This window comes from Neofelis nebulosa, chromosome 8 (genome assembly GCF_028018385.1).
Source record: "Neofelis nebulosa isolate mNeoNeb1 chromosome 8, mNeoNeb1.pri, whole genome shotgun sequence".
Taxonomy (NCBI): Eukaryota; Metazoa; Chordata; class Mammalia; order Carnivora; family Felidae; genus Neofelis; species Neofelis nebulosa.
Window position 1 is genome coordinate 63,860,576 of NC_080789.1, and position 20,028 is coordinate 63,880,603.

Consider the following 20,028-nt stretch of genomic DNA (forward strand, 5'->3'; position numbering starts at 1 on the left):
AGTGGGTGATGGAACATTGTACGGGGTAGCTATTTTCACTTTGGGGCTTAGATATCTATACAGACCAAGATTCTCCATTGCCCGCCCCGTGCCCAACCCCTGCCGGTGTTCAAGCACCTAAGTGGCCCTTTTGCCTTCCTCCAAGGGCCTGCCTTGTGCTCCACATCTATCTTTGCTAAAGTCAGGGATATAGAAGAGAGTGACCTAAAGAGAGAAGAGTCAGTTCAGTCCCACAACTGGTGGGAGATTTCCCAGCAAGCTCTGCTCCCAACCAGAGTACTGCCCGACCCACCTTCCCACTGGGCAAACGGGAAAACCAAGGCTCAGGGAGGAAGAGGGGCTTTTCAGAGAGCAGCATGGAGTTGGAGGCAGGGCTAAGAATAAAATCAGATCTCCTCACTGAAACTGAACCCCCACCCCACACCTTGCAAAGTGCTGTGCTTTAACAAAGGCTCACTCAGGGACTCGGGCGCGGGGCGCTAGGAACACATGCTTCCAGAAGTCCACCCACTGCTGGAGATGGTGGTCACCATGCACAGAGCCAAGGGCTCCCCACCCCAACCACTTGTGGACTCTTCAGAAGGCCTGGGGCTGGACTGTCTTCCTGGATCCCAAGTGAGAGCATGTGGTTGAAGGCTTCTTGGGGAACCTGCAGGCTATGGCTAGAGCACTGGGAAAGGCACCTGATTCTAGCTTTGGAAGAAAAGCCCTATTTTGTATGACTTCTATCCACCCAGGGGCCCCAAAGGTGGAGAGTCAAGAGTCCTGGGGCAAGTGTTGTGAGAAACAGGTGTAAGGGGCATTGCTTTCAGGTCTCTTGCCAAGTCCTCGAGAAGGAATCAATGCAGCTAGACTGAGCTCAGTGAAGGGGGCTAGACGCTGCCAGCAACCTTGGGCCTCAGGTTGGGGTTGATCTAGGTTCATGTTTCTCAAAAAAGTGGCCCTGAGACCACTTGCATCACAAGCACTGTGGCTGCTTAGTGAAAGTGTAGATTTGTGGGCCCTACCCCTCACCAAATCTGAATTTATGACATAGATCCTAGGAATCTGGGAGCCCCTGGGTGGCTCAGTCAAGTGACCAACTTCGGCTCAGGTCATGATCTCATGGTTTTTGAGTTCAGGCCCTGAGTCAGGCTTTGTGCTGATGGCTCGGAGCCTGGAGCCTGCTTCAGATTCTGTGTCTCCTTCTCTTTCTCTGCCTCTCCCCTGCTTGGGCTCTCTCAAAAATAAATAAATGCATGGGCGCCTGGGTGGCGCAGTCGGTTAAGCGTCTGACTTCAGCCAGGTCACGATCTCACGGTCCGTGAGTTCGAGCCCCGCGTCGGGCTCTGGGCTGATGGCTCAGAGGCTGGAGCCTGTTTCCAATTCTGTGTCTCCCTCTCTCTCTGCCCCTCCCCGGCTCATGCTCTGTCTCTCTCTGTCCCAAAAATAAATTAAAAAAATAAATAAATAAATGCACATTTAAAAAACTTAAAAAAAAAAAAAAAAGCTCCTAGGAATCTTCATTTTAGGCCAGCTCTAAGCAACTGATGAGCTTGGGAGTTGGGAGGACCTCACAGCGGCACTTGGGCACAGGTAGGAACCCTCTTCTTACCAAGAGGGCAAGGGCCACCAGCAACCTGGATCTTCTTGCTAGGGCACTAGGCTGGGTCGGAGAAATGTCAAAGACACAGAGGGAAAACAACAGCTTGTACTCACAACAGCTAACGGCATCCCAGGCTGCCCTGTACCCAGCCCCCCACCCACGCTCCTGTAGCCCCAGCAGCAACATGAGGTTGGCTGTGCCCCTCATCCTGTTTTACACACATAGAAGCCAAATCAGAGACCACGCCCCGGGTGAGGAACTGACAGCCAGAGCCGTGCTCCCTCCCCTCAGCCAGGCAGACTCCACCACAGGCCCCCTCCACATGGGCTCATCACAGGCTTTCCACACCTCCCAAACCAGTCTGAGTGCTTTGTGTCACCATCCCAAGAAGCAGGTGCCATCATTATCTGTGTCTTACAAAAGAGTAAACTGAGGCCTGTTAGCTCAGGTGGATAACGTCCGAGATTTATCCAGCCACTTCTGTCTCTTAAGTAATTACAGGGCACGTGTGGTGTCGGGGAGGACGTCAGAGAGACAGACGGGGTCCCAGTTTCAGCTACATGTCTATTTTTTATTCAATATATTAAATATATTAATCAGAAAAGTCACATACTATAAATCCAGGAAAATACACAAATATAAATGTCAGAATCTGTCATTTGTCTTCTTCCTAGAGTAAGTTTCTGTACATGTGGAAAAGAGGGCGAGGAGAGAGAGCAGGTGCAAGGAGGCGGGAAAGGGCTCGCCCAGGCTGGTGGGGGCCGCCGCTCCCTCCCGAACCCCCTCTCCCAACGCAGCCGCTTCCTTCCTGTATTTACAGCAGCATTTGGCTTATTTACAGCACAGCGGTGTGTGTTAAAAACGGTTTATCTTACAAAAACATGAAGGCCAGGGCTGGGCTAGGGGGTAAGACAAATAGTAGGGGTCACCCCCGTGAGTGCATCCCCCTCCCCCAGGGCGTCAGCTCCCTGCCAACCACCCAGAGCAAGTGGGGAGGCCGACCAGTCTGCAGCTCAAGGCCAGGCCAGGGTGGGGTTGCTCCGAGGGTCCGAGGGTCCGTGGGCTAAAGGCACGTGGGGTGGCGTAGGAGGGTGCACGCACGGTGCACGCGTGTTCCTGGGCTGGGGTCAGAAGGGCAGCGTGTCCATAAAGATCTTGTCGACGATGGGTGGAGGGGGCACCAGGTCCTCCAGCTTGAGGTAGAAGATGCGTTGCAGGCCCTGGGTGCACAGGGTCCGAAGCTCGGGCAGCTTGCCCAGCAGGCGTGACAGGCAGCTGGCTGGCTGGGGCTCGCCTGCCGCGGCCGAGACGTGCTCCTTCAGGCAGCTGGCAATGCGGTTCTGAAGTTCCTCCACCCGCCGGGGCTCCTGCAGCCCGTGCCGGTCTGCGAGGAAGGCGAAGGCTTAGGGATTAGCTGTCCATCCAAGGCGCAGAGCCCTGCCCTGAGCCCCGGCCTCCCCCACTTGCCCCCTGCTCTAGACCTGTCGCCACTGACCATCCCCCACACTCCGCTGGCACCTCGCAAAAGCAAGTTCACGCGCAAGCCCCATTGGAAGTCTAGTGGTAGCCTCAGGAATACTCATTATCCTCATCTTCCAAATGACAAACTGAGGCCCAGAGAGGTTAAATGACTTGCCCAAGGTCACAAAAACGAAATAAAACCCTAACCGGATTTTCAGACGAGGCCAGTAGCTTTTTTTGCCCCCCCCCCCCCCAACCCCAGACGGTTCCAAGAAGCCCTGGAATTGAGCACTACATTTTAGAGGCCACCTCCAGGGAAAGCTGGTTTCAAAACCACCACTCCTTCAGCCCAAAGTGCCTTGGATTCTGTCCCATATGGCTGGGCCCCTGTGAAATTTAAGCGCAAAGGGGGATGGGGGCAGACTGGTGCTTTAGAAAGTAAGAAAAGAGATCTGAAGACCTCCACATCTAACTCCAAAACATCCATCCCGAATAACCATACTTACACAAAGTAGACAACAAGCACACTTAATCTATGCTGCTAGAAACCAGAGTAGTAGTTACCCTCAGGGGAGCAGATGACCACAGGGGACCCAAGACCCCTTGGGTAGTGACCACGTCTGCTTCCTGATCTAGGTAACGTTTACGTGAGTGTGCTTGGTGCGTGAAAGTATGTCATTTGCGTGCCTTCCTGCACGTGACATAATTCAGGAAGATTTTTTTTTTTTTTTTTTAATCTTTATTTATTTTTGAGACAGAGAGAGACAGAGCATGAGTCGGGGAGGGTCAGAGAGAGAGAGGGAGACACAGAATCCAAAGCAGGCTCCAGGCTCTGAGCTGTCAGCACAGAGCCCAACGTGGGGCTCGAACTCACAAACTGTGAGATCATGACCTGAGCCGAAGTCGGACGGTTAACCGACTGAGCCACCCAGGCGCCCCAGGAAGATTTTAAAAACAAACCAGAACCCTAGGCCATACACGATGACCTACACGAGTCTGCATCTTGGGTAGTACGGGATTAGTTCACAGACTGCCTTGGGCTCTGCCTCGGGCACAGCGGGGCCCGAACCCCGGCTCTGCCGCCCACCAGCTGGGTCGCTCTGAGCAAATGCTTGCCCCTCTCTGCATCTAGGTCCCCTCACTTCACCATGTGGGGGCCCACCAAGTGCCAGATGCTAGCCCACCCAGGGCCAGGCCCTCAAGCCCACCCCAGCTCCCCGCTGGCCACTCACCTGTGATGAGGACGAGTGCAGAGAGGCAGGCGAAGGCAGGGACGTCGACCACCAAGCCGTGCAGGGACCGAGAGAAGGCCAGGATGCTGTCGATCCAGTCGCCAAAGCCAGGGGCGCACTGGAGCCGGTGCAGCACCAGGCCTGAGCAGAAGATGAGTTTCCCCTCGGCAGGCTTGGACCTGGTGGGCAGGGACGCAGACGTTGGTCAGGGGGGCTTGAGGACAGGGCAGCAGAGAAGGAGCTGAGGGAGCAACGGCAACTCACCGGTAGGCCAGGCGGAGGATGAAGAGTTCCAGGAAGGCTGACTCCAGCAGCAGGTCCTGGTCGCCCGGGGACAGCTCAGCAAAGCCGGGGATCTTCTCGGCCCACTTGCGGATAACCTCCAGGGAACTCGAAAGCAGGTCATAGAACTGCTGCACATCCCCAGCATCTTCCTTCCCAAAGTGGGGCAGCACCAGCTCCTGGAACTGAGGGTGGTCCGGTGGGGTCAGCACCCCACGAAGGGCCCCGCACTGGGGCCACAACCACACACGGCCATGTCACGCACTCGGATGATGGCCAGATCCCGGGGGCGAGGGAGGAACTGCGATTCTGCCCGTGGTCCTACTCGCCAATCCTCCCATGTTAACCCAGGGCTGAGGCTGCTGGAAGGAGCACATTTTTTTCTAATTGGCCGCCCACCCGAGGGGGTACATTTTTCCATCTGGTCAGCCCAAAAGGGGCTCCTCTTTTTTCAGTACGTGCAACTGGGGAGGGGCCTTATGCGGTGTTCACAAAGCCACTGAATGTGGAGTGGGCGGGGCTCACCTTGGAGTAATCCAGTTTGGCCGTGCTGGGCCCCGAGTCCAGGTGCGCCCTGACCAGGGAGGTGAGGAGATTGGCAGGAGAGGCATCTGGGGGCTGCTTGGGCTTTGAAGGGAGCCGCCCCCGCCGTCCCTTCAGGCTGTCTGTCCGGACAACTGCAGAGAAACGGGGAGGGCTGAGGAAGGGAGGAAGGGGTCCAGGGAAGGGACTCTCAGCCCAAGCTGTGCGTGTCATGCTGGGAAGTACCCTGCAGTCTAAGGACCTAGAGCCCCTGAGACCCTACAGAGAGCACCCCTCCATGAGCCAGGCAGGTGGACCCGAGGTGCAGTGGAGATAAGCCATCTGTGGGGGCCCACCAGGACAGATGTCTGGGGACACTCTGTCTGCCTCACCCCACTCAGGCCTGCCTCTCTCTCCCACAAGCCCATCCCAGCCACCCACCTTCCTTCACCATGCCTACGGCCAGGCACTTCTGGAAGCGGCAGAACTGGCAGCGGTTTCGCCGCCTCTTGTCCACAGGGCAGTCCTTGTTAGCCAGGCAGATGTACTTGGCGTTTTTCTGCACTGTGCGCTGGATGGGGGGGCAACACGGAACAGGCTGTCAGAGCCGGGCGGGGTGAAGGGGGGGGGAAACCAGGGGAGGGGACCGTCCAGATCCTGCTGCCATCACAGACAAAAGCACTCTCTGTTCACAGCTATTTTTCTAACATTTGGGTGGCAGGGGAGGGAGAGATGGCAGGGCGGGTGGGGGGGGGGGAGAGGAAGAAGAAAATCTTGGGGACACTGGGAGAGGTTTTTGCCTAAGGAGGGAGACCCTCCCCCCACCCAGGACACAAGATTAGGGGCCAGGGGTTTGGGGCTCCCAGGTAGCCCAGGTACCTGTACATGTAAATGTGCCTCCCTGGGGCAGACAAGAGAGAGTGGAGGAGGGATGGGGGGGTGGGGACGGGAAGCTGAGCAGGCACCCAGAGCTGGGACAAACACACAGCCTGTTCCCCAGTCCGCCCCCAGCCCTCAAGCATCAAGCCCTCTTCACAGATCCTTTTATCTCACGCCAGGAACATGAGTGCCCGGGGCCCCCATCCCACTAAGACCTTGAGTTGGGAGAGAACAGGCAGAGGAAACCAGAGGCTGGCCATTAGTACATGCCCTCCTGGGGGCACCCCTGCAGCCTGCACCCTCACCCATATCTCACGGTCCCTTCACCCCTCCGCAGGCAGCCCCGATGGTGCACGAAGGTCCCAGCCCCCGGCCATCTGTGGGTCCCCAGGAGGGCGGCCCACCTGCAGATCAGACCCCTTCCTGAAGGGCAGGATGGGTTGGGAAGAGAACCCCAGGGAGGCTACCACACAGAGCCTACTGGGAAGAGAGACCAGCCTCGCCCACTTCCCATAAAAAGCTGCACCCAGGGGCAGCCCAGTACCTTGAAGAAGCCCTTGCAGCCCTCGCAGGTGCGGACACCATAATGCTGGCACGAAGCATTGTCCCCACACACGGCACAGCGGCCCTCGCTTCCACCTGGAGCCCCGCTCCGGGCCTTGGCAGAGGGCACAGGTACATCCAGCATCCCTGGGCCATCCAGGTGTGGAGAAGTGGGCGCCAGGCCTGGGAAAGCCGCTGACATGGAATAACTCTCTCTCTCCCCCAGCTGGCAGGGGGCCTGTGTGGGGAATAGCTTCAAGGGGCTTTGGACAAGGCTGGGGCTGGGGCCGGCGGGGGGGCTGAAGGAAAAGAAGGCCGGTGGCTGGGGGTGCCCAGAAGCCTTGGGCAGCTGCTCTGTCCATGCCCGCAGGCCTTCATACGTCTGGCTGGGTGAGAAGGGGCCGAATGAGCCGTCCCAGGGAGACAGCTGGGGTGGCTGGAAGCTGGGCGTGGACGGTGACGGTGCTGAGCAGGGGCTGCCATAGTAGTCGGAGCCACTGGAGGACAGGGTCTCATCCAGGGGGGCGCTCAACGGGCCAGGATAGCAGCCGTACACCTGGAAGTCCTCAAACTTGAAAGAAGCAGAGGCAGGGGAGGTGGCCGAGGATGAGGATGTGGAGGAGGCCGAAGAGGAGGCCGAGGAACATGGCTGGGCTGTTCCTGGCAGCTGGTAGAGGAAGGTGTCAAACTCCCCTGTGTAGCCATCCATGAAGGTGCTGAAGCTAGGCAGGGCAGTGGGGGCAGTGGGGGCTGCCTCAGGGCTGGCCAGGTCCATGGTGGGCTTGCTGAGCTCGGGGGTCAGGGGGTCGCTTGCCAGGTGGTCACGGGATCCTGGGCTCGGTGCTGGTGTCCCATATTGGGCTTGGATACAGGGCATGTCTGAAGAGGGGGGAGACCAAGATTGAGAAGGTGAGAGTCAGTGAAGGAAGTCTGAAGCCTGACCTCTAAATAAGTGTAGATCTCTAAGCAGCCAGGTGGCAGGAATCCCGGCCAGACACAGGACACTGAGGCGTTGGCACCATGGGCCACCACAGAACCCAGGAATCCTGGTCCCCGGCTGGAGTACCATCTCAACCCCCATGTCACAAAGTCCCCGGGCAGTGGCCCAGCAAGAGTGGGCTCAGATGGAAAGCCAGCCACACCCCAGGCAGCCTGGGAACCCTAGAGAAGGCACCCAGCCAGCATTTCTCTGCTGGAACAGGGGGAGGCTGTGTTCCTCCAGCCCCCTGCCCTCCCGCATCGGGTAAGGCATGGGTGGGGGCTGGGAGAAGGGTGGGGAGGAGAGGCAGACAGGCAAAGCCTTACTTAGCCCATTCTCTGGGTGCAGAGATGTTGTTTCCCTAACCTGGCACTTCTGGGAATATTCCCAGACACGGCCCAGCCTTTGCAAAACCCCCTCTCCTCCTCCCTGCACAGTGCCTGGGAAGGACATCCTCAAAATGGAAGAGGAGCTAGGAATGAAGGCCCAGCTGCCTAAGAAAGAGGCCTAAGCAGCCATGAGCCTGTCCCCCATCCCTGCCCCCACCCTACACATTGAACAAAGGCTGCAGCTCCCACGCGTACCCCAGTCCTGCCATCTGGGGATGGGTGCCCGCTCTGCGCTGCCTGGGATGCTCTCAAAAGCATAAAGGAAGGGAGCCCAGACCTCCTCACCCAGTTCCCCACTCCCTGGGGGATCAAGTAACCGGGCTCCAGACCTTTAAAGGCCAAATGCTAGTGGGAGGCCCAGTGGGGATAGGAGGGAGGAGAGAACAGCCCCCCTGGACTTCCAGGAGAAGGGACAGTCCCTAAGAAGAATTTTTCTGCTATCCCCAAAGCATTTCCCCTTGTTATTTTTATAAGAGAACACTCGGAGCCCAGCAGACTTGAGGTGGCTTTACAAGGAAGAGAAGGAGGCTGTCGGCGGGCAGATGGAAGACAGTCCGTCCTTGCCTGAGTCCCTCAACTAAGGGATGTCTATGCCCTGACGAACCCAGGAGCTCAGGCAAAGAGGGCTATACCCTCTCTCCTGAGAAGCCTGAAGGAGCAGAGATGGCACCACGTAGGGGGAATCTGTAAGTTTGCAGACTAACACAGAGAAGGCTCTGGGGCAGTTTGCCACCCATGTCCATGCCTGGGGTCTGCACAGCTCTGGCCCACCCAGTTAGGGTGGGTACGAAAGCAAACTAGAACAGAGAGGGCCACAATCAAGGAAACAGAGAGGGGGGCAAAGGCTGGCACCACTTCCTGGCCAAGAGCCCAGTGGGTCCTCTGGTTATAGCCTTTCCCCCCACCTCCATGGGCCCTGGACAGGGCAGCTCCACCCCTGGCCTGTCACTCCCACAGCCAGCCCTGGCACCGAAGCCCCTTGGAGCTCTGGCACCGCCCACCCAGCGGTGCGCATCCACATGCACATATAGCACCTGCAGGATATAAGGGTGGCCACCTCTCCCTGCACTAAGACGGTCTAGGTAGGGATGGGTTTAGGGTGGCAGCCACACGGGGCTGGGCGTTCCAGCCTTATTCAAATCCTGTTTCTCCACCTGGACGTCCCACATCCGGATCAACCCCCACCAACCTATAACCCCCCCCTCTTTGTGCAGGTACTTAACTACACCAGATATGGACCTACATCTAGCCTCAGGGGGGAGGCGGGGAAGCAGTCCCACAGGGAGGAGGAAGAGGCGGGGTTGAAGGAGGGAGCAGGGAGAATCCGGCTTCAGGCAGGTCCTGGCAACAATGTGGTTTGCACCTGTTATGCTGAACAAGCTACAGGCTGCACCCTACCTGTATGATCCAACAGGGACTGGGGGAGGGGGGTACAGATGTGATCAGCATGTGAGGCTAGGACGGTGAGTAGGGGGGATATCCTTCAGGTACCACACCAGAGATTCCAACGTTAGCAACTCCCACACAGGATCCCCAAGGACCAATGTTTCCACATCTCCCCCCCACCCCCGCGCTCTCTCTCTCTCTCTCTCTCTCACACACACACACACACACACACACAGACACACACACACACACAAGCTCCAAGCTACAGCTAAAACAATCTTCCCTGTACTTCCAGAGATCCTGCCCCTAGGAAGACTCCTTTAGTCCAACACAAGCAGTACCCCTCCGCAGTTCAGCCACCAATCCTGGCCATTTCCTTCAGCAATCCAGAAGTCTCCTGACACAGTTCAGGCAGCAACTTCAGGCTGGGGACCCTGGCAAACTAAGCCATGGCCTCTACGGTGTTAAGAAAACAACTAAGGGAAAAGGGAAGGAGGTGAACAAGCGGGGAGGAAGAAGACCCTTTTAGAAATCCAATCCTGGCAGGAGTTGGATGGATCCCAGCAGTTAAAGCTCTGCGTATCTTTTCCTCTACTGTACTGACACTCCATCAGCACCCCAGTCCAGGGCGCACTTTGCCACTTGGACACCCTGGAGGCTGAACTACAGCCAGCCTCCTACTAAACAAGTCCCCACTCCTGGCCCCGACTCTAACCCCCTGCGGTTTCCACCTTCCACCTTGCACGGACACTCCCCCCCCCCAACCCCCACCCCCACCCCCGGCCCAGCAGACTTAAGTCCGACCCGGGTCCTCATCCCATTCCAACCGGCCCCCTCCCACGTCAGAGTTGCACCCTACACCCGCCGTCCTGCATGCTGACCCTACAACATCCTTTCTGCCCGCGCGTACGCCCATCTCCTTCATGCAACACCCCTAATAACCAAAGCAGAGAGCGCTGCTGAGATGCACGCTCCTCGCGGGGGCACCTACCCGGCTGGCTCCTGCTCCCCCTGCCCGGGACCGGCACCCCGAGTCGCAGTCTGGTCCCTCGTGCGCTCCCGCGGTCCTGCACACTCCCCCAAGTTCCGCAGTCTCTGCCACTGGGGCTCCCCGGCCCGGCCCGACCCTCCTCTTAAGTGCTCCGTGACGCACGGAGAGGGGCGGGGGCGCCACTGACGCACGCGGCCCGGCGAGCTATGGCCATACAAGGGCGCGGGGGGCGGCGCGGTTCCGGCGGGAGGCGGCCAGGGGGAGGCGCGGGACGGGGAGCCCGAGGAGGCGGGGCGAGAGGGGGCCTGGAATGTCTGCGCGCGTGACGCACGCGGGGTTCCATTGACGCAGGGAGCGCGGATTGTTTGATCTATAAATAGCCCCCTCGCGCCCGCTGGGCCGGCTAAAAATAGCTGCTCGCGGACTCCCGAGGCTCCCCCCGCCGGACCCAGGACCCGGCCCGGGTCCCCCAGGTCCGAAATAACCGGCCCAGAGGGCCAGAGCCCGAGAAGGGGGCGCTCTAGAGCCTCAGCCGCAGGGCTTCCCCGGACTAGGCTGTCCTCAGCCTCCGGCTGCCCCGGGGAGCCACGGCCGCGCCCGCTCCCTCCGGCTCCCTCCACACCCGGCTCCGCCTTTGCACTCTCCCAGCCCTTCCTGGAGGCCTGCGGCGGGAGGGGGGGGGGGGGGACCCACTGCCGCAACTGGGCTGCTGGAGCAGGCAACTAAGGGACCCACCCCGGGCAACCTGAGCCCCCACTGAAGCCCAAGGCACAGCCAAGTGCACTTGACCCGTCTTCCCCAGCAGGGTCGATGGCCGAGAGTTTGGCCCAGGGACATCAGAGCCCACCGCTTATTTCTGCCCCCTACTCTCCCATGCAAAGTACCTTCCAAGGGCAGGGGTTCGCCAGGCCCAAGATGGGCTGATAGGCTCCGCTCCACACGCTGAACTTGATTTCTCACCAGTCCCCTTCCCAGTCCCTTGCAGAGTGGGTGCACTATAGTTGGGAAATTACCGAATTTCAGAACCGGGTGGAGCCTGAGAAATCTTGTCAAATTTGTGGTGACTCTTCCCCATTTTATAAATAAACAAGCTCAGAGAAATAATGGCACTTGCTCAAGGTCACACAGCGAGGTGGTGACACACTGGGGTGGAACCCGGGACCTCTGATAGCATCTCTAGGGGATTTTTCCACGACCTCCCCTGTCCGTGACTCCCACCTCACCTCCAGCACCTGTGGAGAGAGCAGCTCTGACCTGCCCCATGGAGCAGGAAGGGACTGCCAGGGCTGTATCTGGACACAGACCACGCTGCAGCCACCGGAGACTTCTCTGGTCTGGCTGTCACCCTTCTACCCCCATTCTACCCCAGACCTGGGGAGGCCTGCACCTGCTAGGTCAGAGAGAGGGGAAGTAGGCCTAACGTTTACAAGGAGGAGAAATGCCCCCACCAACACTTGGGTCTCAGCCAGCCAGCCCCCCCCCCCCCCCCCCCCCCCCCCCCCCCCCCCGTCTCCCCTGTAAGTCAGTTTGAAGGGTTTCTGCTAACACTTTCACTGCGCCTTAGCCTTAGCCTGCTGGGGCAGCCCAACTCTCACCTCATCTGGTCATCCTACAGCACTTACCCTACCCTTGAGCCACTTCCTGTTCCTCACCTCCCATCTCGGATTTCCCACGCCCTTGTCCCCTGCCCCCACTTCTGCCCACTCAAAGGTCCTGCCAGCATTTCAAACTTTACCCGTTGCAGACGGAGCTCGTCGTTGCTGTACTCCGGGCCCACCACCCCATCTCTGCTCCTGATGCCCCACATGCAACTTCTCATTTTTTCTTGAAATTCTATTTTGGGACATCTCTTGGATCCCCTGTTTCTACTCCAACCACCCACAGCCCAGCCTCACTGGTGCACGAAGACAGCAGACCAGCTGAGTGAGGCCAGTGACCTCTGCTTCTCCTTGCCCACACCCAATAAGGAAACTGCCCCTTAACCAGCTTGTCTCCTCTTCCCAAATCCTCCTGCTCACCAGTGGAGTAGTCTTCATGCAACACAGATCTCATTCAGTGATCCGGTCACAACCTGCCGTAGCTCCCCCACCTCGGCATATAATCTCAATGTGGACCAGTCTTCAGAGAGCTCTGGTTTTCCCCAAACCATCTTCCAGAGACCCTTCAAGGCCACCCGAGTGAAGGTGAAGCGTGGGTAGAGTAATGCAAGGGGACCCATACAAGATCCCCATCCCACCTCAAGCCAAAGTTTTGTGTTCCTTTGTGTTGGGCTCTTGCATAGGGTTTGCTTGGAAAAAAGAGATTCCACAGGAAAAGGGGGGGGGGGGGACTTTAAAACTGCTAATATAATTCACATCCTCCCATTTTACAGTTTAGGACCCAAGAGTTCCCAGAGGAGCTGCACCTTGCTCAGAAGTGCACGGCAAGTTTGGGTTGGTGAAGCCAGTCCCAGGCACATCAAGTGCTGGCTTGCCACCTAGCCTGTCACCCCAACCTGGAATGCCTCCCTCCACCCCAACAGGGCCTTCCTCAAAAACTAAAAACAATTTGGGGCACCTGGGAAGCTCAGTCATTGAATGACTGGTTTTGGCTCAGGTCATGATCTCGTGGTTTGTGAGTCTGAGCCCCACATCGGGTTCTGTGCTAACAGCTCAGAGCCTGGAGTCTGCTTCAGATTCTGTGTCTCCCTCTCTCTGCCTCTCCCATGCTCATGCCCTGTCTCTGTCTCTCAATAATAAGTAAATGTTAAAAAAAATTTAAAAAAAAATTTTTAATGTTAGCAAAAGATGATTAGCCAAGTCAATGTTCACCTAAACAGGTGTATTAGCTGCAGCTTGACCAATCTGTGCTCAAGCCCAGCCTTACCAGTCCTCTGCAAGCTGAGCCAGCCTTGAGCCCTGGCACCTCCCTGTCCTCCCCACCACTTTCCATTTGTGAAACGCAACACAGACCCATCCCTACCCTGGGGGGGTAGGGATCAGTTCACCCAGGAGCCTCAGGGAACTGAGTGTGGTGAGGAGCTGCCCCAGGCCCTGGACTACATCTCCAAATCTCATCATTTAGCCTCCAGATGTGTGCCTGCAGCCCAGGCCCCACTTCCCCAGGGCCCCAATAATGGAGGGGAAGACAACCGCAGCCGCCATTTGGCCACGCATGTGGAGGCAAGGATGCCAGGGGGTCTGAATCTACTACGCACTGAAAGTAAGTAAATAAGGAGAAAAAGGCAGAGTCCCTCTGTGGGAACACAGCCAGGGCCACCCATTCAGGCACCCATGTGGAGCATCAAGCTTAAGGCACAGGGGAGAGGGAAGAGGGGCTTGGGGACTCCAGACCTCATCCCTGCTGGCCAGAGGCCCTCCAGGGAGGGTATCCTGGGGCTCTGAGGAGGGTAGAATCTAAGGTGGAACTCTGGGGAAAGGCATACTTCATGCAGACTTTGGGAGGCCTAGAGCATAAGCTGGTCCCAGGCTCCCAAGGGATCCCCAAATCCAGTCCCCAAGAGCAAGGTCAGAGTGAGCAGCCCCTTATGGGAGAAGGGGTGGGATGGGAGGGGGAGGGGTAACGATGAAGGAAAGATATCCAAAACTACAGGCGAGGACCAGAAGGTAAAGCAGGACCACGATAACAACACAGGAAGCGCAGGGAGAGAAGAGGTCATGTTGGGAATGAGACAACAGTCCGCACGGGGCTCCCACAGCATGGCCTGGCTCAGCCCACCAATCTGCCCTCATTACCCACCACCACCACTCTCCACTGCTCCCATAAAGGACCTCGGGGTAAACTTCCCACCACTCAGTGGGCATAGTGCCCCTCTTCCTCCCTTCTGCTCTGATCCTGCTCGTCCCCCAAGACTTCTGGCCATCGCCCTCCCCCTGCCTAACTCTTAATGCTAAGCACCTTCTCATAGGTCAAGGGAGTCATGGGGAGTACCAACCAAGGGTCAGACCTCGGTCCACGGCACTTCACGTGGATTCCTCCACTAAACCCTCCACTCAACCGTCCAGGTTTAGAATTGTGACCCAAATTTTATAAACGAGGAAATGGAAGTTGGGGGGGGGGCAAGACTCAAATGCAAGTCAAGGAACTCCCAGTTTGGGGCTGGACCCACTGCCTTTGACTCTGAACTGCGAAGACTGTGGCTTTGGACCTTGATTGTTCTAAGTACACCACAGAACCAGGTGCGTGCACACACACACACATACACACACACAGCCTGTAAACTGAAAACAGCAGTTCCTATGGGCAGGGGGCGTGGTTGTCTTTGGTGGGACTGGATGAAGTCCGGCTCCCAATCTCACAACAATCACACAGGTCTGTTCGCTGTGAAAAAGTCATCAAACTACATACTCTCAAGGTTTCACACCCATGATTTGTGCACTTTTCTGCACGTACATTTTCAAAAACAAAAAGTTTATTTTAAAAATAACCACCCCGGGGCGCCTGGGTGGCGCAGTCGGTTAAGCGTCCGACTTCAGCCAGGTCACGATCTCGCGGTCTGTGAGTTCGAGCCCCGCGTCAGGCTCTGGGCTGATGGCTCGGAGCCTGGAGCCTGTTTCCGATTCTGTGTCTCTCTCTCTCTCTGCCCCTCCCCCGTTCATGCTCTGTCTCTCTCTGTCCCAAAAATAAATAAAAAACGTTGAAAAAAAAATTAAAAAAAAAAAATAACCACCCCTACTCAGTCGGTTGAGCGTCCGACTTCGGCTCAGGTCATGATCTCGCAGTTTGTGGGTTCGAGCCCTGCGTCGGGCTCTGCGTTGACAGCTGGGAGCCTAGAGCCTGCTTCGGATTCTGTGTCTCCTTCTCCCTCTGCCCCTCCCCTACTCATGCTCTGTCTCTCTCTCTGTCTCTCTCTCTCTCTCAAAAATAAATAAATGTAAACAAAAAAAAAAAATTTTTTTTTAAATAACCACCCCTAAATGGGAGAGACTTATTTATCAAAGGGACACAGATGCCCCTGCAATTTACCGAGTACACATTCATTCAAGTGTGTGTTACTGACATCAGAGAAACAGTGGCTGCTTCTCATTATATATTGGTTCTACCGACTGTTCAGGGCACCGCTACAGTTAGAAGAGTTTACAATGTCTAGCATTAGAAAGGGATCTCCACACAGTGTGTTTTCTGTTGACCCAGCAGGTTTTCTGAAACACTCACTAGGCTCTGGCCCCTCCTAGTCAAATCTTATGGGGCCTGGGGACTTATATGCTGACTCACCCCCTCCTTCACCTGTGTGTGAACATGAGGGGAAGGCCCTGTCTCCCTGACCTTGGCAGGGGGTAGCCTTCATGCATCTTTAATAGTAACTGGCCCAGGGCAGGCCCCAAACGGGCAGCCGATGTCCACCATCGTTCATCGGCCAGGAAGGTTGGTGTCAGTTTGGGTAAACGGGGATGGAAAAAGTAGAAGTATACAGCCCCTTTCCCACACTGCCCCCCACCCCCAGCCTTGGGCTGCGCCACCCCTCCCCACCCCCCAGCAGAGGGCAGGAGCTTGTCCTACTTTCTTCAAGACCATCACCACCCACATACCTCCACACCCTTCCCGAGCGGTGGGCAGAGGGAGTGAGCTTTGCCTCCTCTCGCTGAGAAGTGGCCACGAGAGCTTCCCCTCCTCAGCCCCAGGACCTACTGCCAGCCCTGACCTAGCCACTTCCTTTTCCTGCCTTGGCAATGGGTAGGGGGATTTGTGCCGTGGGCACAGAAGCAGTGCCTGCTGCCCCAGGGGGCTTCTGGGAACTGGGGGGTGCAGGGTGAGGCCCTGGCGTCTGGTCTCCCGGCCCTTACCCAGGCCCTGCCACGACCACGCATGTTGTTACCTCTGAACAGAGCCCGCCAAGAATGTGAGCAGGTAAGCCACGGTCTGCCACCTCTAACCCCAGCCCCCAGCAGGGACAAAAGATGGAGGGACTCTCAGAGGCATCTGTGACCAGGAGCCAGCAAGCCTGGTGTCTCACCTGGGGCCAGTCCCTCGCCCTCTCCAAGACTGTTCTTCATCTGCCCAGTGTAGACAACATCACGCTCTGGGGCCGTGAGAACTCAGTTCATTAAGGGAAGGGAGAAGCACAACAGTGAAATGGAGCACTGCCTGAGGGCCTAGACTCTAGGAATCTGCAGTAGGATCCGGGGGTGGGGGGCAGGCAGGGAAAGGAGATACAAGGGTCTTCAGCTGGACTGGGGAGCCAGCACCCCCTTCTTCAAGAATTAGAGAACAGTAACCCCATCCACACCTCTCCCCCTCCACAGCTGAGTGAAAGGAAATGAGTGTGCCCAGAGATGGGGCTCCACCTAGCACCGGGAAGATTTCAGACTCTGCATGCAGCAAGTGCTCAATTAATACTCTGGAGGAAAGCTTGTGAGTTAAGGAGGTCAGGCCTCTCTCCACAGAGGCTATCTTTAGTCCAGTGACTTCTCGACCCTCACCTTCTTCTCAGGCTAGGAGGAATTAACATACAGCACAAAAAAAGAAGATCAGACTTTGGGAAGAAGAGCCAGACAGTGCTGGAAAAACGCAGAGAAGATCGTGGAGTGCCTTCGGGAAAGGTCGGCCCACGCCTCATCTGCGCCCTCCCCAAGCCTCCTTCCGTGCCCCTCAGTCTGCTCAGCTCCTGGCCAGCTCCTCTCCTCCACCCTTGGAGGGGCTCCCACCACCTTGCAGAACATCACCACCCACCAAATTCTCCTGCCCCTGCCCAAGGTCTCCACCCAGCCTCCTTGGGCAAAATTTCAAATTCCAAAATAAAAACCCTCTGATAACGAGCCCCAGCCGGAAAGACTGATGCATTTTCCTATTGTTAAAGTATTTTTAGTCGCAGGCTCTGGATTCATTTAGAGACTCACGTTCAGAAAGGAGGGGGGGGATTCTTTTTTTTTTTTTTTTTTTTTTTTTTTTGAGAACTGAGAAGGAAGGCACAAGAGCCTCCCACGTAAGGAGCTGCCACTTCTTCCAGGCCGGGCTGCAGCCCCTGGCCCGGGGCCCAGGGAGCGTGTTTGTGGCAAGATGGTTGGTGCAGTTGCCAGACCTCGTTCCAGCCGTGCTTCGCAGGCACCAAGACCAGCTGGGAGGCCAAGAAAGGAGAGCGGGGCAGGGGCTGAGGGCTCAGGGAAGCCGAGCCCCCCCCCCCAACCCCGTCCCAACCAGTTGTGGCAGGGAGGTGGGGACCCTACTCAGGGACCAATGCCGAGGTTCCCCGATGGACACCTAGCTCATTCCAGTGTCCCTCCCCAGCCCGAGCAGACCAGTGCCTCACCCAGGCTGGGTCAACAGGAGAGGAGGACTGAGATCGTGCTGGAAGTCTCCAAGGAAGGAGAGAGACAGAAGCAGCACCTGTCTATTTCCACACCTCCCAGTGCCAGGTCACAGCGTGCTCCCAAGTACAGCTCCCACCACCATCCAACTCAGGTCAAGCTTTACTCTTACTCCTCGGGAAGGCCTGCCACCCTTGCTTCCTCCTTCACACCCCTCCTCTCAGGGCCGAAGAAACCGCAGTGTAGACCGTCACAATGGAAAGAGACCCAAACAGCCCAGCTCCCGTGCCTCAGTTTCCCCATCCCTACGACTCACCAGCTATCTCTTCACGATCTGCTTAGACTCTCAGAGGTCCTGGACAACTGCACCAGGCGAGAATCCTGGGGTTGGTTAGGGGCTCTTCCTGGCGGCCTCAGGGAGCCCTGCGGGAAGAGACGGGACTGCCCAGTCAGCCCAGCCTGCCCGGCCAAGGCTATGCACCAGCTGAGCGGACTTAGGACGTGGAGCTGTCTCCAAGCCAGCTTGTCCTCCTCTGTTTATATAGCCGAAACCAGAGCCGGCCTCTGGGGACAGAGGGAGCTGCCTCGGGGCCCTCTTGGCTGAAGCCTGACTTTGGCCCAGGTCAGCAAGAGCCCAAAATAGTCAGCTGACGGGAGCCCCGGCGTGAGCGTGACCCTGGGCCCATGCCCGGGCCTGGCAGACAGGTGCCCACGTCACAAGACCAGTGGCTCTAGCACTCATGGGGCCCCGGCTGGCAGCCCCTCAGGGTGGCCCTGGCATTGTATATGGCATGGGGGTTCCACCCAGTCACCACCATCACCCCGACAACAAGGTGAACACGAGGAATTCTGCCCATGGGGGCCGCTCTGTACCCACGGGAAGGCCAGGCGCTCAGGAGGCGGTCTGAGCTGATGGTAGAGGTGGGGGCCGGGTTGGGGGAAGCCATCTGGCCCGCTGCTGTCATCATCACTCACGTGCCTCCCCGGTCCAGATCCCTGGCTGACCAGGGACACCTGCCTCTCCCACTTACAGTAATTCCTCTCCCTGCCCCCAGCCCAAGGTTGGTGGCACAGAGCCTGCGGCCAGTAGACGGCCAGGTGCACACCCAGCTCAGCCTCTGGAACAGGAGGCCCTGCTTCCTAGGGCTTCCCCTCCTTCCACCCAGGCTCAGGCCGGACACCTCCTCCTCCCCTGTCGCAGCCACCTCTGTGGGACTCCCTGTGCCCTGAACACCAACTCCACATGAGGCAACAGTGTTTGGGGGGTTGGGGGAGATATGAGACCAGCTCCTACTTCATCCAGGGATCCCTCAAGGCCTGAAGGGGGCTGTGGCCTGGAGATAGCACCCTGTTCTGGGGAAGGAAGAAGGGCATCACAGATCCCTGGCTGGGGTGCCAGGCTGAATTTCAGGTCTCCCAAGTAAACATGGTAACCAGGCCCATGGTGCCCTTGGAGCCATCCTAGTATCTGAGATCCCCAGGGAAAGGCCTGGTGGAAATTTCATTCCCACACTCCATTCTTCACCCCTAGATCTGCTTGTACCTTCTCCAGAAGTGTCCTCAGGCAAGGAAAGTAGGTCCTCCACCAGCCAACCAGACCTCTGGGCTCGCCCAGGCTCCAGGAGACCTTGATTCTAAGTTTGGCTCTATATGCCCTCACTATAGGATCTTGAAAAGTCGCTTCTCACCTCCGTGACTCCGTTTCTTCATCCATAAGGGGAGGAGGTGAACTAGATGGCCTAGAATCCCTCTGGCCATGGCCACAAGTCTGAGATTTTCCCCCTTGGGGATGCTGTGTGAATAGCGGAGGGCCTGTCCTTGCCCTTTGCCAGTAAGATCTTCCCCATTCATAGAAGCACCTTCCCATACCAGACCCCACAGGCCTGCCATACAGGCCTGCCATAGTAGGAAGGGTGTGGTCATCCCCTTTTGCGGGGGAGATGATCCCAGCCTTCCCTTTGTGCATTCCAGTGTGCATGCCCTAGAAACAAGCCAGCTTCCCATCCCCCATGCCTGCCCCACCCCCCAACCCCCATGCTCCTGGCCTGGCCTTGAGCTGGCCAATCCCACCCCATCAGCTTCCTGGAACCAGACACGTGTTGCCTTGGCAACGGCGGCCATCTACCCACATCCCTGCCCCTCTCCTCCCACACCAGCCCATGCCCCCCAGGCCCAGAGTCCCGCAGCCTATCCTGCTGAGAAAGCTAGGCTTCCCCCTTCCCCACCCCCACATTGCCCCCATCACTGAAGAAATCAGATCTCCCCAAGCAGAGCAGAACCTCACCCGCCACCTCTGCAGGGCTTCCCCCTCCATCCCCCAAACCACATCCACTTAGGGCAGCTCCACACCCACCTCTGTCCCCCAACCTCACCTGCTTGAAGGCCCCAGGGGTGTACAAAGGACAACAGTAGAGCACTTACCAATCTGGATGAACCAACAGACCTCAGACAACACTCAACCATCCCTTGTGCCTTCAGGGCCTGGCAGGCGGAGCTGGGATGCCTGAGAGGGGCCAGGGCTGGCCTCTGTCCATG

General features: G+C 57.5%; 1 protein-coding gene across 5 annotated transcripts; it reads right to left on the reverse strand.

Annotated features, from left to right (window-relative positions):
- Positions 1-2,135: 2,135 nt before the first annotated feature.
- Positions 2,136-20,028, reverse strand: NR4A1 (nuclear receptor subfamily 4 group A member 1). 5 transcript variants are annotated; one of them, XM_058742706.1, is made up of 8 exons: positions 19,915-20,028; positions 17,810-17,916; positions 6,506-7,383; positions 5,524-5,653; positions 5,086-5,237; positions 4,543-4,745; positions 4,279-4,457; positions 2,136-2,969 (listed from the first exon to the last, which is right to left on the reverse strand). In XM_058742706.1, exons 3-8 carry the CDS (start codon positions 7,379-7,381, stop codon positions 2,713-2,715), a joined length of 1,797 nt encoding a protein of 598 aa, XP_058598689.1. In that variant the 5' UTR covers positions 7,382-7,383; positions 17,810-17,916; positions 19,915-20,028; the 3' UTR covers positions 2,136-2,712. The 5 variants fall into 5 exon arrangements, with proteins under 5 accessions (XP_058598689.1, XP_058598690.1, XP_058598692.1 ...); XM_058742707.1 differs by lacking the exon at positions 17,810-17,916 and having other exon boundaries at positions 19,915-20,026; XM_058742709.1 differs by lacking the exon at positions 19,915-20,028 and having other exon boundaries at positions 17,810-18,108.